The following is a 14,107-nucleotide window of genomic DNA, read 5'->3' on the forward strand; positions in this document are numbered from 1 at the left end:
AAGAGACACTTCTCGTATTCTGGGAAACAGTAACCATTACACTACTCCTCACGTGCTTTGTCAAGCCATTCCTATCAATGCTTGGCTACCGCTGAGAGCTTGGCGATATGTTTCCTAAACCCAGCTCCCAAATGCCCAGGTAGGCATTTCAAGTGTGGCACTTAGCTAGCTTGCCATCGAGGGCACAAACATACAAGCAGATGTCTCCCGCTTTTCTCGATCTTCTTTCACGGCATACTTGTGTGTTGGCAGCACCCATGCTCTGAAAAGGCACGGTGCGTTCCCGCTGCAACTGAGCCTGTGAGCACTCAAAGGTCTCCCTGCTGAAACCGTGCTGCTGCGGTGCCCGAGCACCAGTAAATGTACTCGCTTATGGAGACAGGGCAAGACTGCGGTATTTTTGCCGTTTTGTAGCATCTTCCTATTGCCTGACAATTACGTATGGAACTGCCTGGTGTTACTGCTTACACCCAAGCAGGTACAGTCCTCAGTTGCGTTCTAGTAACACGGCTGCGCTCTGATGCGTAAAGTATAGGCAAAGAGGCTGTGAACTGCATGCCTCTCTATATATTAGGTGATTAGGGAATTCATTATGGCTTGATATGAACACAATGGTCTTTCCTGTCTTTCAGCATTGGGGGGTAACATTGTGGTTGTTCATAAACATAATAGTTTCTTTTGGCTGGGATTACTGCCTGAGTTTAGCCAGTGATAGCAGCAATAAAAGTAAGTCATAGTAACTCTTAGGAAGCAATTTAGTTAGATCTTTGATGAATTTTTATGTCTCATGAATCAGGATTAGCATTCCCTGTACTGGGGAGAGGATTAGACAGAGGGATTAAAAGGACATCTTTACCCCACTGGACTCTGTGGAATAGCCCCTGAGGATATGGCTAAGAAAGAGTTCAACAGGAATGCCAAATTTCTGCTGAATAGGTTAAAAGGGTGAGGAAGCCTCTTCGGCAGCCATCCAAGCGCAGAAGACCTGCATAACATTTCTGCTGAATAGGGCCCTAAAGACAAAAAACAAAACAAAACAAAACAAAAAAACATAGGAACCTTGAAAAGCTTTTCTGATTGAGTGGCTTCTTATCAACGCCTCAAACCTCCAGAGACACTTAAACATTCTTTTTTCAGTGCAGTTAGGCATCCCTTGAGATGTGCTAGTGGCATGGATGATATATTCTTACAAGAGAAAAAGTCAAATTAGGTTGTTATATATATTAAAAAAAATAGGTCTTGGTTGTTCTGTAAACAAGGTCCATTTCTTTATATCCATTATCAGTGAAAGTTACCCAAGATCTTTTTTAAAAAACGAAACCAAACCCTTAATCCAGCGTATAATGTTTGGTGTTTTCACATATATATTAAAGACATTAATTACTTTCTGTCCCCCTAAAATTGAAAGGAGCAGACTTAACTTGCATGTTATGTTCGACTTTTAGTATCGGTGTTTCTGAGCCCTTTTCTGGGATTTAGTGCATGCATGTGGATCTTGGCTTTGCTCATGAAATTTTATCCAAATTCTAATGCCATGTGGAAGAATATGCACAATTACAGTAATGGGGAAGCAAGAAATAAAAGTCTTACCTCTGCAAGAGGATGCCAGTGAGCAATGGGTTTCCGAGGGTACGAGAGCATTTCGTTCCAGTGGTCGCGACCTAGACTTTCTGCATCGTTGCCTACTTGACATACTCCAATGACCTCATTGTGACCTACACTGTGAAAATGTTCCATAATATTTTTTTCTTAAAATTTTACTTTTAGAACCATACCATTTACATATTTCATTAGAAACATTAATCATGGATTTTTAGAATTAATTTGTGCCTGAAAAATGTAATAAACTATAAAATACGTAGGTTTGCTCTTCCCATTTACCAGAAAAATTTAATATTTTCCCCATTATAGCATACCCTAGGTGTCTGTGTGCATTTGTATCTTATTTTTGCATGAAGAATGTAAAATGTTCTTCGCCTATGTTCTGTAACTAGTTGCAAATACAAGTAAACTCTAGGCCGCAATTTCAGAAATGGAGGTGTGTGTCTCAGAGGTTAGCGTAATTGTGCACAAACAGAACATCAGCGTGTGGACTGTCTCATTATATGTTCAATTATTTCAGTTCCGGTAAACATATATGCAGCTTAGTTATGTCAGTTATGGATGCAAGGCTGTATTTTATAATTTAGAAAGGAAATTCTGCCTGGTAATACAAGAAAGTTTAGTCTTCTACCAAAGTCAACATGACATTAATTTCCCATTTATTGGGAAAAAATAATAACTTTGTTTCTGGATGCGAATCTACTGTGCACGATTTTATAAGCCAATAGATGATGTTATTTTACAGCTACAGGTATCTCACCGGTCGTAATCCATAACAGCTATCGACAAGTTAATTTGGTCAATATTTTCTGGAGGGACGTCAAAGACTATGGCTTCATTGTAAACGGGATTAAGGGTATTCCTCTTGGTGGAAGTTTTTCTTTTCTTTAGTCGCCTTCCTTCACACATTAAAGAAACCTTCACGTAGGGATCTGTGTAAATCATAAGAACAACGTTGGTTTTCTTTTGTTGTTTCTAAGCAAACATAGATGGAAAGTGAAAGGAGCAGCCTTCTTGTATGCCCATACCTGCTTGCAGAATTAGTCACCTGGACCTGACTGGAATTTGAGCTTCTTTATTACCGTGGCATGCCTGGGAGGCAGTGGAGCTTTGAAAGCTTTACCTGGTTGACTGCTTATAATGAACAATTTAGGTTCAAGAAGCTCCTTGTTGTGTACCAACTTCTCAAAGGGTATTAAAATACCCACTGAACCGTGTTGTACATGACTGTTTATACAACAGCCTGTGTATCAACCTATTTATAACAGCCTAATTACTTGTACAGATTTGTAGGACAGACAGAAGATGACAATATTTTACAGAGTGGGACTTACTGATGTATGGTTAAATATAATTCAAAATGTAACAATTAGTGGCTTATATTTCTCAAGAGTATTATAATTATTTTTGAACTCCTGATTGTAGTAAAAAAAAGCTTTTTCTTTTAACTCCTTTCTGGGAGCTCTACAACTCCCTGCTAGTCTTTAAAAATCATCTATGAATTCTTATTTAAATTAATTTCTGGTTTTCATCATGAAATTTTGAAAGGGTTGCTGAAAGAAGTCTGGGATGATTACTGTTTTGTCCATATGCCAACAACAGCAGAATTGGCTCAGTGGCTCTTGGAGACTGTCAGAGAGGGTCAGTCTGCCTCTGTGCCATAGCCGTAACAAATAGTCTGCTGTACAAACAAATTCCCAGTGTTATGAATGCAGTTTGGCCAATTTGTGCTATTCTGAATCACAGTCACTTTAGAAATAATAATCTTGCAGTCTTTTTAAGGCAGTTTATTTTAAACTATTGGTTGCAACCAAACAAACTAAAATATGTTATTTATTTCTTTGAAACCCCTGTACTCAAGTAACTCAAGAGCTTGCAGCGTAAGAACTCTCCTCCCAAAAATCATTCTGGGATTTGACAGTGCTGGATTCTGTGTCTCAGGAGGGAAATGGGACAGAAATCCACATTAAGCATTAAATTCATTCCTACCTGATGCTCCTGTGATATCCATTGCCTTTAAATTTCTTGCCTTTATTATTGTAATAGTTAGTCTACCAGCTGTTGGAAGGTAGCAGAGTGAAAACATCAGGTCACCGAGATCCACGTTATCCTGTTACAAGGAAAGGCAGATAATATGAAGCAATAATAACAATTTTCCCAAACCCATAACAGGAGCTAAAGATAAAATATACCTTAGGGAATCTATAGTTATGCAAGCAAAAGCTGAATTCTCATTCTGAAAAATATCTGAAAAAACAGACACCCATCTGACTACAAGGTTCAAGTTGCTACTTTTGTTGCTAGACCACCAAATTTATCAAGTGTAAATGTGGTTATAGTTCCTAGCACTGAGTCATTGGAGATTAAACACATTTCAGTGATGAGGTACAGCATAAGGCAGCAGAATACCTTTGTTCTATTTTATGGTTTGCAGTGATTTGCATGTATCATTGACAAGCTGCAACAGATCGCCGTGCTTTTCCTTCTGGTCTGCAAAGGGATACCCATAGAGAGGTAAACAGAAAAAAAACATTGGTTGTGCAGGGCAAAGTTTTATGGAACTCTCAAGCTTGTGTAAACTCAGGTGTGAGAGGCGTGGAGTCACTATGGTAACGGGGCAGCCTCCACCAGAAGTAGAGTAAGGACATTACTTCCTGCGCTTTCTACAGACAAGCTCCCTCAAGTAATCTTATCCACCCGTTTCATTGATAGAATGATTTGCAACCCTTTCTTGTGTCAGTGGCATCAGGGTTTCAGAAAGGTAGCAGAAAATGAGCAACCCCTGTTTGCAGTTACAAAGTATCTCTCTTGTTTGTTTCCTTTTTTAAAGGAAAAAATGAAACTCTTTTATAAAAAATATAGTGAATAAAGGATTGTATTAAATGCTTTCTGGGATTTGACTGGCATTTTTTTTAACTGAGCAGTGAACTGATACTTTCATAGACCTTTTTCCTGTGACCTAATATTTCATTCTTGACTGAAAAAAGTTATCCTGTCCAGCAAATTCAAAGCTACATTCTAGGTTTTACAGGAAGGAAAATACAGCTATTGTGGAATATGTGTATCTTGCCTACTTAGCTTTGAGCAATACCTTCCCTGCCTTCCCAGGTTAGCTCCTTCTGTGTCAGTCACCAAAAAATGAAGGGTCGTGGATGACATATAAGGTGAGTGAAAATACCTCGAAGCAGCACCTAACAGGTTAGTGTTTGTCTCTGAGCTAGTTGCTGTACAGACCAATGCCCAGAGCCTATGCAGCCACTTCGCGTAGCTTCATCAGTTAGCAGGGGAGACATGCAGGACAGAAAATACTGCTGTCACAGAGTTGTAGAAAAATGTCTCGTCGGAAGGGATTTCTAGAGGTCACTTGATCCAACCCCTTGCTCAACAGAGGCATCCTCACTATAGTGGTCAGCTTATGCAAGGGAAAAAGAAAATCATGTGTGTTGCTTCAGAAATAGGTGCTTTCCCTGTGCTGTTGTTGGAGAGAGATGCTGTCAAAGAAGGAAAAAGATGATATTATGGGCCCTTTGTCAGTAGTAGCTAGCTTTTAAAACCCTGACTTGACTTCATCAACTATCGTCTCTTCCATCCTAAAGATCAGTGTTTCATGGTAGCTGTAAAGCTAATAAAGGTTGTAACAATATCAAGCTGATATGACTCACGCTGTTTAGTACCTCTTGATGGCTCATACTTGGAAGCAGACCTGCTGCAACAAACTCTGTCACTGACTCACTTTGACCGTGGATCAAAGTGCTGTTTGAGAAGGTGATGCTGTAGGAAGTCCTACAGGCTAAAGTGATGTCAGGACATCCAGGAGAAATTTCACTTGGCTAACACTTGTACTTAACATAAAAGGAGGAATAATTGATCTCTGAAATTTTCCCAGTGGTCAGCTGGAGCTTGATACCTATAACCTGGGGAACAGGAAGCAAAGATTTTACTTATCCTTCCCATAGTGAGGAAGAACAACTGCCAGAATTTAAGCGTACTTCTCCAGCTTTGAGGTGCTGAGATTTGTAGCTGTGGAATTCTCTCTCATGCTGCAACTCTGAGAGGAGCAAAATTTCGTAAGCCATTTAAAGAAATTATTGAATGAAGCCACCTTTTGGCAATTTGGGGAATTTGTCACTCCGGAAAATTTGATTGAGAGGTTATCTTTCATGAATTGGTCACAAATTCTTTAGGAGAAGATAGCATTGTTGGATCATTCAGGTTTTTCCTGATGATAAAGAAGCCCATCAGGCATCTGTTGTTTTAACTGTGTATCTTGGTATTCTTCGATATTATCAACCATGGCAAAGGCATTCTGTATTCACCCCAGTGCTCCACATGGTGACTAGGTAATTCATTATGTGAGTACTGTAAATACTTTACTGTTACTACCAAATACAAGAGTTTCCATTCCAGACTTGATCATCCTGAATTAACATTTTAAAACCTTTTATCGCGTCTTATCAAGAAGTTAATAGGTAAATGAATTACAATACAATTGTTTTAGACACGATTTCCAGGAAAAATGTTAACCCTCTGCATAAATGAACTGGTTAGGAAAGAACGGATCATATGTGTTGAATGCAGTGCTAAGAATTATGCCATAATATACTTATCCACAAGCTTTGCCTTACGCTTGAAAAGCAACCGTCACCCACGCTGTGATGTTTTTATTAGCAAATTCTGCAATGACAATAATACTTCGTAAATGCTTTTTCAAAACTTGCACTGGGCATTATACAGGAAAAACACTGTTAAACCAAAACAGAACCTATAATTTCTTCAGTCTTTTCCAGTTCTAGAATGTGTAGGTATTAGAGCAATAGATCACAGATGACTGTGAGATTCGGTCTGTTCAAAAGCCAATGCTAGTACTAATCTAACCATAGCAGTCTGAGAATGTAATTGAAGGAAAACTTGCAGGCAGCAGCAGGAGAAACCTATTTTTTGGCATGCAGATCCTTCTCCGCGTCTGAAAAAGAAGCCCTGTCTTCTTACACTTTTGTTGTGATTTGCGGGGAATTAACTACTACTCCATAATACTGATTATTTGTCAATGTTTTCTTAATTTTGGAAAGACAGATTTTCTAACAAAGTGAGCCTTTCCCCGTGCCCTGGCTATTCCACTTTGTTCACCCCCATTTTCTGTAATTGAAGGGCAACATTTTTAACTGTTCCAAATATTGTAAATTTTGCTATTGGAGCTTCAAGGTTCAACTTAATTAGGAAATGTTCTTCAAAGAGTACCATAAACCATGACTGCACCACAGAATTGGCGCGTGCGTGTTCATCTGTCTGGGTAACTGCAGTGGAATAGGACATGCCCTGACTGCAGATCGGTGGTGTCACAGGTATCACCATTACATCCAGCAATCACAAGTCCTTACTATAAGTTTGTTTTTTTAACAGAACCAAGGTCTATGTAACAGAGAACAGAGATGATTATTGCACATCTTCACTAGTTTAAAATCATTGAGCCGCATGGCTTAAGCCATGGATTGTCACTAAAGGTGTACTGTATTATCAAAAAATAGCTTTAAGAAACAGAATTAACAAGCATAGAGGGTAGGATCTTCTGCAAGGATTACACTTCTGTTTGCATTGAGTACTTATCTGTTACTATGTATGCTTGACAAAATGTGGTGATATAAATATTACACTGCCAGAGACATTTTAAAATTCCTGCTTAGGAAAAGATTTCATAATATTGTAGGTTATCAAGTCATGCATTTTGTGCATTCCGAATTTGTGTCTAAGAAGTGTGGTAGTAATATCATACTGTGCTTGTTACAGTGCAATCAGGACAGCCCGAATATAACCAGACCAAAAGGCTGGTGAATAGTATTAACTTCAAAGAAAACATTTAACAGATAATCAAATTACAATAATAGTTTACTTAAGTGAGTAGGGCCTATATTATTTTTATTTTGGTCCTCTTCAGCAGGAAGGATATTGTAAGAACCAAATAAATATGCTGTGATAAACATACCTAATGTCCAAGCTCCTCTCCCATTGTCCTCAAAAACTGTCCACAATCAGAGGAAGAAAGCACTGTCTCCATTTTTAATCTATAACCTGCTCATGCTGGTATTCTAAAAAAGCTAGAACAAGATTGGTGTCTGCTTTGCTTTTCCAGTGCTGCAGGCTTCAGCTTCAGGTTTGGGGTGATGGCTGAGTGCCTTGATGTTGTGAGCTGTGCCATAAAGTGACCGGCGCAACCCGTCTGATGTTGGTTTCTGATAAACCCGCCTAGATTCGTCTCCGAGTCCTTGTTCTGTTAATGCAGTCCTTTATTCGACAGGGCAAAGGCATGAAGTTTCTTCCTTAAAAAATTGCCTAGTGTTACCTGGGATAGTTAGGTGTATTCAGTACTGGGTAAGCAGTCAGCTGGAGAGGTCAAACCAGAGGTGCAAATCACAAGGTTTGCCTGAAAAATGTATGTTCACAAAGGGAATGAATCCCTTGCTGGAACCTCAGGATAAATAAGGCCCTTTAATTGCTGTTAGGACTGTGGAGATACGACCTCCCTTACATTATGCTGCCTCCTTGTTCCATTTCTGGTGGAAATACTCAATATATCATAAAAACATATTATTTGAACAATTTTCAGTGGCTTCTACTGAAAGGTTTATTGTTCCTGCTTTTCCCAGAAAACGTATCTTGTTTCCCCCCTGTAAAACTAACACACTCGTAATATATCTTTTAAAATGCTGAATTCCAATAATAATAATGTTAATAACTTGTTAGTCTATAGTCACATGGTATTTATAGAATTTAAAATTATTAATTTCATTAGACATTACCCTGCAGGATAAATCGCTCCCTAGTACCATGTCAACAGCCCCATGCTGGAGCTTAGGTGAGTATAACTCGGCATATTAAACAGGGAGATGTGTAATCCTAAAGACTGCGACGATGGGCCCTTAAATGGCTTCACCTTTGATTCCTTGGAGGCTGCATCAAGAAGCTCAGGCTGGGTCAAACCTTCCCAGCAAAACCTGGAAGTTACCTGGTTGTTAGGGAGTTTCTGAGAAATGGAGGTGACATTTGGCATCACATTTCTCCTCTCCCTCAAGTACATTTGGGTGCAGAGAATGGGTATGTAAAATCATGCAAAACAGGCAGCAAGGGACAGAAGAAAACAAGACAAATTATAGGTTACAACTTCTGCTTTTGCCTGTGGTCAAGAAGAAGATATGCTGTCCTTGAGTTAGACAATCATAAGTTTTGAGCCCATTTCTTTAGAAACTTATGTTTTGTGTTTCTGGCGCAGACAAGCTATGATAGGCTTGCCATCACACAGTGCCTGTGCCGCTCTAATTAAAGCATATGTCTCAATCATGCCAGCTTCCTCAGTTCCCTATCCATAAAAAGACAGACACTATTTTTTTTACTTTTCTTGTATGCTGCAAAAATCATGTTATTATGGATTGTGAGATGATCAGATGTATTTTTATGCATCTCATCAACTTACCATTAATGGGAGCACTTAGAGGCAGTGATGCCCTTGCTTATTTCTTTTAAAGTTGCTAACAGTTGAAAGCGGTTTTCAAGGCACTAGTGACTTTAGAGATTTTATTAATACTTACTGCTATGTCAGAACTGTACAGCTCAGGCAATAGTAACTTTACATACTACCTCCTTTAGCACGTCTCTGAAAAGGTCATTGGAAAAGAGAAAAATAACAGAGGTTTCAAGAAATGAGGTGATATAATTTGAGCTTCTGAAGCACAGAAAAGATTGATTATCAGTATTTAATTAAATTAGTTCTTTTTTTATTCCTCCTGGCTGAGGAGCATTAGTTGTGTTTTAAACAACAAAAAAAATCTTCCTAGTTATTTTATAATCTTCACTGGAATTAATAGAATTATACTTCTGTAATGCAAGACAAATTTTACCGTACATCACTATAATATTTGGTAATGTGAATTTTAGAGGAGCTACACTCTGCTAAGATAAGGATAATTTAAGTATAGTAGGTATATGTGTTAAGCCTAACTGAATTAAAAATACTTTAAGAAGTGCTATCTGCCTTTTGGGATATACATTTATTAAATTGTTCATCTGTGTTGAGAAGTCTGGATTCAGATTTGAGTGAGCTGTGATATTAATTCAGTTTTGGTGCATGTCCAGGGCACAACTATTAAGCAAATACCATACTAAACAAATTTGTGACTCTAATCTGTTTGAGAAGGATTGTAAATCTAAAGTATCTAACATGAAAAATTCATGAAGTTAGCTCTACATTTTTGATTTTTTCATCATAGAATTATTTTGAATTATATGTATGAGAAATGTGTGTTGAGAAAAACTCTTTGGAAATGTTTGATTTTAATTGTATTTGCACGTGACTAGAAGAGTGCCAGCTGCTTTTTCATTACACTTTTTAAGATGAACAGAGAAGATATGACTGGAAAATTCTATTTTCATGACATCTTAAATCAAAGAAATGAACTCCAGTAAAGTAAGCATTTATTAATGCCTCAATCAAACTATATCTACAGAGATATGATTGAGTAAAGTTTGTGGAAAATGGGAATGGCCTATCTTTTACAATTATTCTTTCAATATGTCAATGTCAGGCTATATTTCATGTTTTAAGTTAATTTGCAAATTGTATTATTTTCTCAGTGTGATTCCATTTTTTGCATTTCATTGTCTTTTATTAATGATTTTCTTAAAAAATGAAAGCAAATAAGTAAAGAACATTTTAGAGCTAGGTATGTGAAAATGAGCCTGATTACACTCACTAGGAAAGAATATTAAAAACAATTCTGAAACTTCGTTTCTCTACAGTGAAAGAAGATAAGAAAGCTGAAGTGTTTGGCTGTAATTCACTCTGGATTCTATACTGCTTTGCGTACACAATATAATTTTCATCTCAAGTCACGGACTGGCTTTCAGCTTGTATGCCTGTACAACTATATGAAGTGTGTACGTAGAAGCTAATCTGGTGGGATACACGAAAAGGAAGGATAAGAAAGGGCACCTCTGAATCCCTAGTACTCTCTCCGTGGGCTTACTACCATTTCCTACTCCTCACACATTGATAAAAATGCTGGACCTGAGAGATTCTTGCATAACTAATACAGTGAAAAGTATCCCCAGCTAAAGAATTTAAGCAAAAAAGCCTTAGAAGGGGTAAAGAAAGCACTTAGCCCAGCCAGCCAACAGAAGGTGTTCTGTGTTCTAATTTATAAAAAAAAAAATCCTCTGACGACTAAGCTCAACTTCAGCTTTGCTGCTGATCCAAGTATGTAGCTTGGTTTTCCTCTATTAGGATTTGTATTAGTAATGCCAAAATGATACCACAACAGAGTTTCTATTAACTTTTCTCTGAGGTATTCTGGAGCACCTTATAGTCAGGCAGACGTCTTGCCCGACAAACCAATTCTGAATAGCACAGCTTTGTGCTGTACTTCATAGGGACTGAAAGAAGTAGGAATCCTTCCTGCAGACTGGGTCATACAGAGCCACTATGATTATCAGCTCAGGGAGCGTATGTTCTTATTTTATCTTACTCATAGTTTTTCCTACCATCTTGACAACTTCTATATAAAGACAGGATCAAAAGTAAAGCATCCAGCAGGTAGCATATCCTCCATCTCTGCTTCAGAGCCTGGAGATCTTTTGATATATATTTTGCTTTTTTTTTAATCTCCTGTTTCCATCATCCTTGGGTCATGACTACTTTTCTTTAAGGCAGGTCACTTCAGTCCACAGAAGGAGGATCCTCCAGACGCGACTTTGTATTGTGCCAGTCAGTCAAGATATCGTATAATGTGGGTAGCTGAAGTCAAAGGATAAGCCTTTCACCTTCACATATTTCATAACAAATCCAGTTAATGTCTTTGAGAAGAACGTACGCGTAACTTGCTATTGCCACAGTGTCCTTAGTAAGTCAAGGACAGAGGCCTTTTCCTGTAGGCAGTCAATGTACTTATCTCTCTAAAGACCCAACATCGCCATTGTCATAATTTATATCCTATAAATAGGATGGCAGTGATTAACTGAAACTGCCTTTCCAATTGGTTAGCTGCATATTGTCCTCAGTTATCGGAATGCATTTACATTTACAGACACTTTTACAGAATATATTGGTTCTTACTGAGTCATTTAAGACTTTATTGATAAATTATTCTGTAATAAGATCCTTATTTTAAAAAAGCCTCCATTTGGTAAAGATAAACTTCATACACATAATTATTTTTAAATGTATGCTTAAATCCTATAGATTTTATTGGCTTTGAATCCTTTGCACAGATTTTCAGTTCCCAACAACTAAGTGCTTTGCTGAATCTGCGCTTAAGAGTGAATCTAATGAATTATCCTGTAGCTATTGAGATAGAGATAATGTCTTAATTTGTTCCAAACTTAATTGATGAACTGGGGAGATAGTCTGAATTGAGCTAATGAAAATTAGTAGAGACATGACTGGAAAAGCTGGAGTACTTGTCCTGCTTATGTGCGTGTGGCAGTGTCAGAAATTGATTTCACAGGAAAAACAGAAATGAGGAATTCTGAAAATGAAACTTCTGTAAAAAGTAAAACTAAGTAATTTTTAACTTCTCCATCAGTTATTAAGAGGAGGAAAGAGCGTGCACACAGAGTTGTTTCTGAAGGCTTGCTAGATGGCATTGTTGGTCAGAGAAAGAAGTTAGTTGAAGTGTAAGTTTCGCCTTGCAAGTTAAACTGTTCCTCTGAAAACTGTTTCGTTTTCTTTAATGTTACTGCTTTATGCAACTCTTCTATGACTTGTTGCTTCCTACAAAATAAAAACTTCAGTATAGATTTAATGATATAAAAAAGTCTGCCCTGACTTTTCTTTTCCAGACATTGCAAGCTGCATTTTATCATTTGGATTGTTACTGGGAGGCAGGGGGGTGCATATGTGAGTAGAGGACAGCGAATGCTTGAGAGCTAGAGAAGGTTCTTTTATCTTCCTGATCTAATAATTAAAAATGAAAATGTTATAACCTGTAAGACATGAGTTCACAAGTGAGGTGCTGAGGACAGATTTGCTCTTCCTCGTCCTCCAGCATATCCCACTTTATCCCACCTTGTCAGTGTTAATAGGTTGCCACCTTTGGTATTGTGCTTCAAAACTCTTTTAAAAGGGAAGCCTTTTGAGAGTGGGTGGGATTTCACAATGCTTAAGCCTTAAAGGAGAATACTTTAGCACAGACCTGACTCAGCCTTTCTCTCTGCAGAGGAGGCAGTGGTGCTTTAGAAATGTTGACAAGCTTGTGAACAGCAATGAAATGTAAATTGTTCTATACAGCAATAGGTGCTAGGAGGGCAACTATTTTCTCAAAAGGAAATATAAGGGAGAACTTTAGCTGGGAAACATAAGAGTTTTGGTGTTAGGTGAAGATGGTAAAATGGAAGGACAAGTAGGCTGGGCAGACAGGGGATGCCTCACAGAAGGGACTTTCACAGAGTGATCTCACAGTGCAATCTGGAAAATGGGCAGTAGTTTCCCAAAGTGAGAACCAAAGCTTTTAATGAATGTCCATAAGTGTCTGGCATGTCAAACTCAGTAATTTTTCAATGGGCTGCAATTGATTTGGATTAGACCTATTTTTTTTTGGTGAAATTCTGAGATTAAAAAAAAAAAGAAAAACAGAGGTTAATGGCATTGTAGTGTGCAGTATCCTACAATACAAGCGAATCTTGGTGGGCCAACCTTCATAGAATCATAGAATAGTTTGTGTTGGAAGGGACCTTTAAAGGTCAATCTTTCTGACTTAAAAGAAAATTCTTGATGAACATCACGCAAATGGAAATAGATGAGAAAATAAACCCTCATAGTTTCAAAATAAATGCTGGCTTGTTGTAAGACGAGGAGGCTAAATTACATGTTAAGTGTTCACTATCTCTAGGCACACGTGAGCTTGAAGAAAATGAAGCAGCAAATCCATTCTAACGCATAAAATTATTTCTACCATGAATTATTTTCCTGTTACCTCTTGCTTCCATTCTGACATAAGTTGAAAGTAATGTTTAATTATCTCAATATCCCACTAATAATGAAAATCTCAAATACATCCAAGAAAAATTGCAAGGGAGGAAACTAGTTTTAAAAATAAGTTAACTAATCAAAATATTTTAATCCCAAACGTCTTGCCTGTTAATATTTTTTTCCTAGTGTGTTAAAACGAAAATGTCAATTTAAACTAAATCTGTATGCAAATTAATGGATCGGCCTTTCACTCTACCTTGAGTTACAATGGCTGCATGTGAACTTACAGCTCCACTAAAATATTGAAAGATGCTCTATCTTCTAACCCCACTCAATTATCTCTTTGTGTACAGGAACTGAAAGCAATCAGTATGTCACGGCCCCAGGGCACTAACGGGCCCTTACCACCACCAGGGCCTCCCCCCACCCTGCCCATGGCCCAGGACCCCATTTCAGCCCAGAACTGCTGTTGGTCCCCGCCCCAGCGACACCGTAGGATGCTGAACTCCAGCTCCCCACAGACCTGCCCTGCCTGGCCATGGGCACACGTCC

General features: G+C 38.2%; 1 protein-coding gene and 1 long non-coding RNA gene across 6 annotated transcripts in view; one reads left to right on the top strand and one right to left on the bottom strand.

The window, feature by feature from the left end:
- Positions 1-14,107, top strand: part of LOC141742821 (uncharacterized) — an 88,676-nt gene that overhangs the window by 54,287 nt on the left and 20,282 nt on the right. The window lies entirely within an intron of this gene.
- SYT9 (synaptotagmin 9) overlaps positions 1-14,107 on the bottom strand; it is a 71,404-nt gene that overhangs the window by 5,127 nt on the left and 52,170 nt on the right. For 2 of the 5 annotated variants that reach the window (XM_074586170.1, XM_074586169.1), the window contains exons 4-7: positions 3,592-3,712; positions 2,363-2,534; positions 1,591-1,720; positions 857-1,013 (exon numbers count right to left, since the gene is read on the bottom strand). In XM_074586170.1, coding sequence (XP_074442271.1) covers positions 906-1,013; positions 1,591-1,720; positions 2,363-2,534; positions 3,592-3,712 — 531 coding nt within the window. In that variant the 3' untranslated portion in view covers positions 857-905. The remainder of the gene's footprint in view (positions 1-856; positions 1,014-1,590; positions 1,721-2,362; positions 2,535-3,591; positions 3,713-14,107) is intronic. The other 3 variants (XM_074586172.1, XM_074586171.1, XR_012586888.1) reach the window with 2 other exon arrangements.

This window comes from Larus michahellis, chromosome 4, assembly GCF_964199755.1.
Source record: "Larus michahellis chromosome 4, bLarMic1.1, whole genome shotgun sequence".
NCBI lineage: Eukaryota > Metazoa > Chordata > Aves > Charadriiformes > Laridae > Larus > Larus michahellis.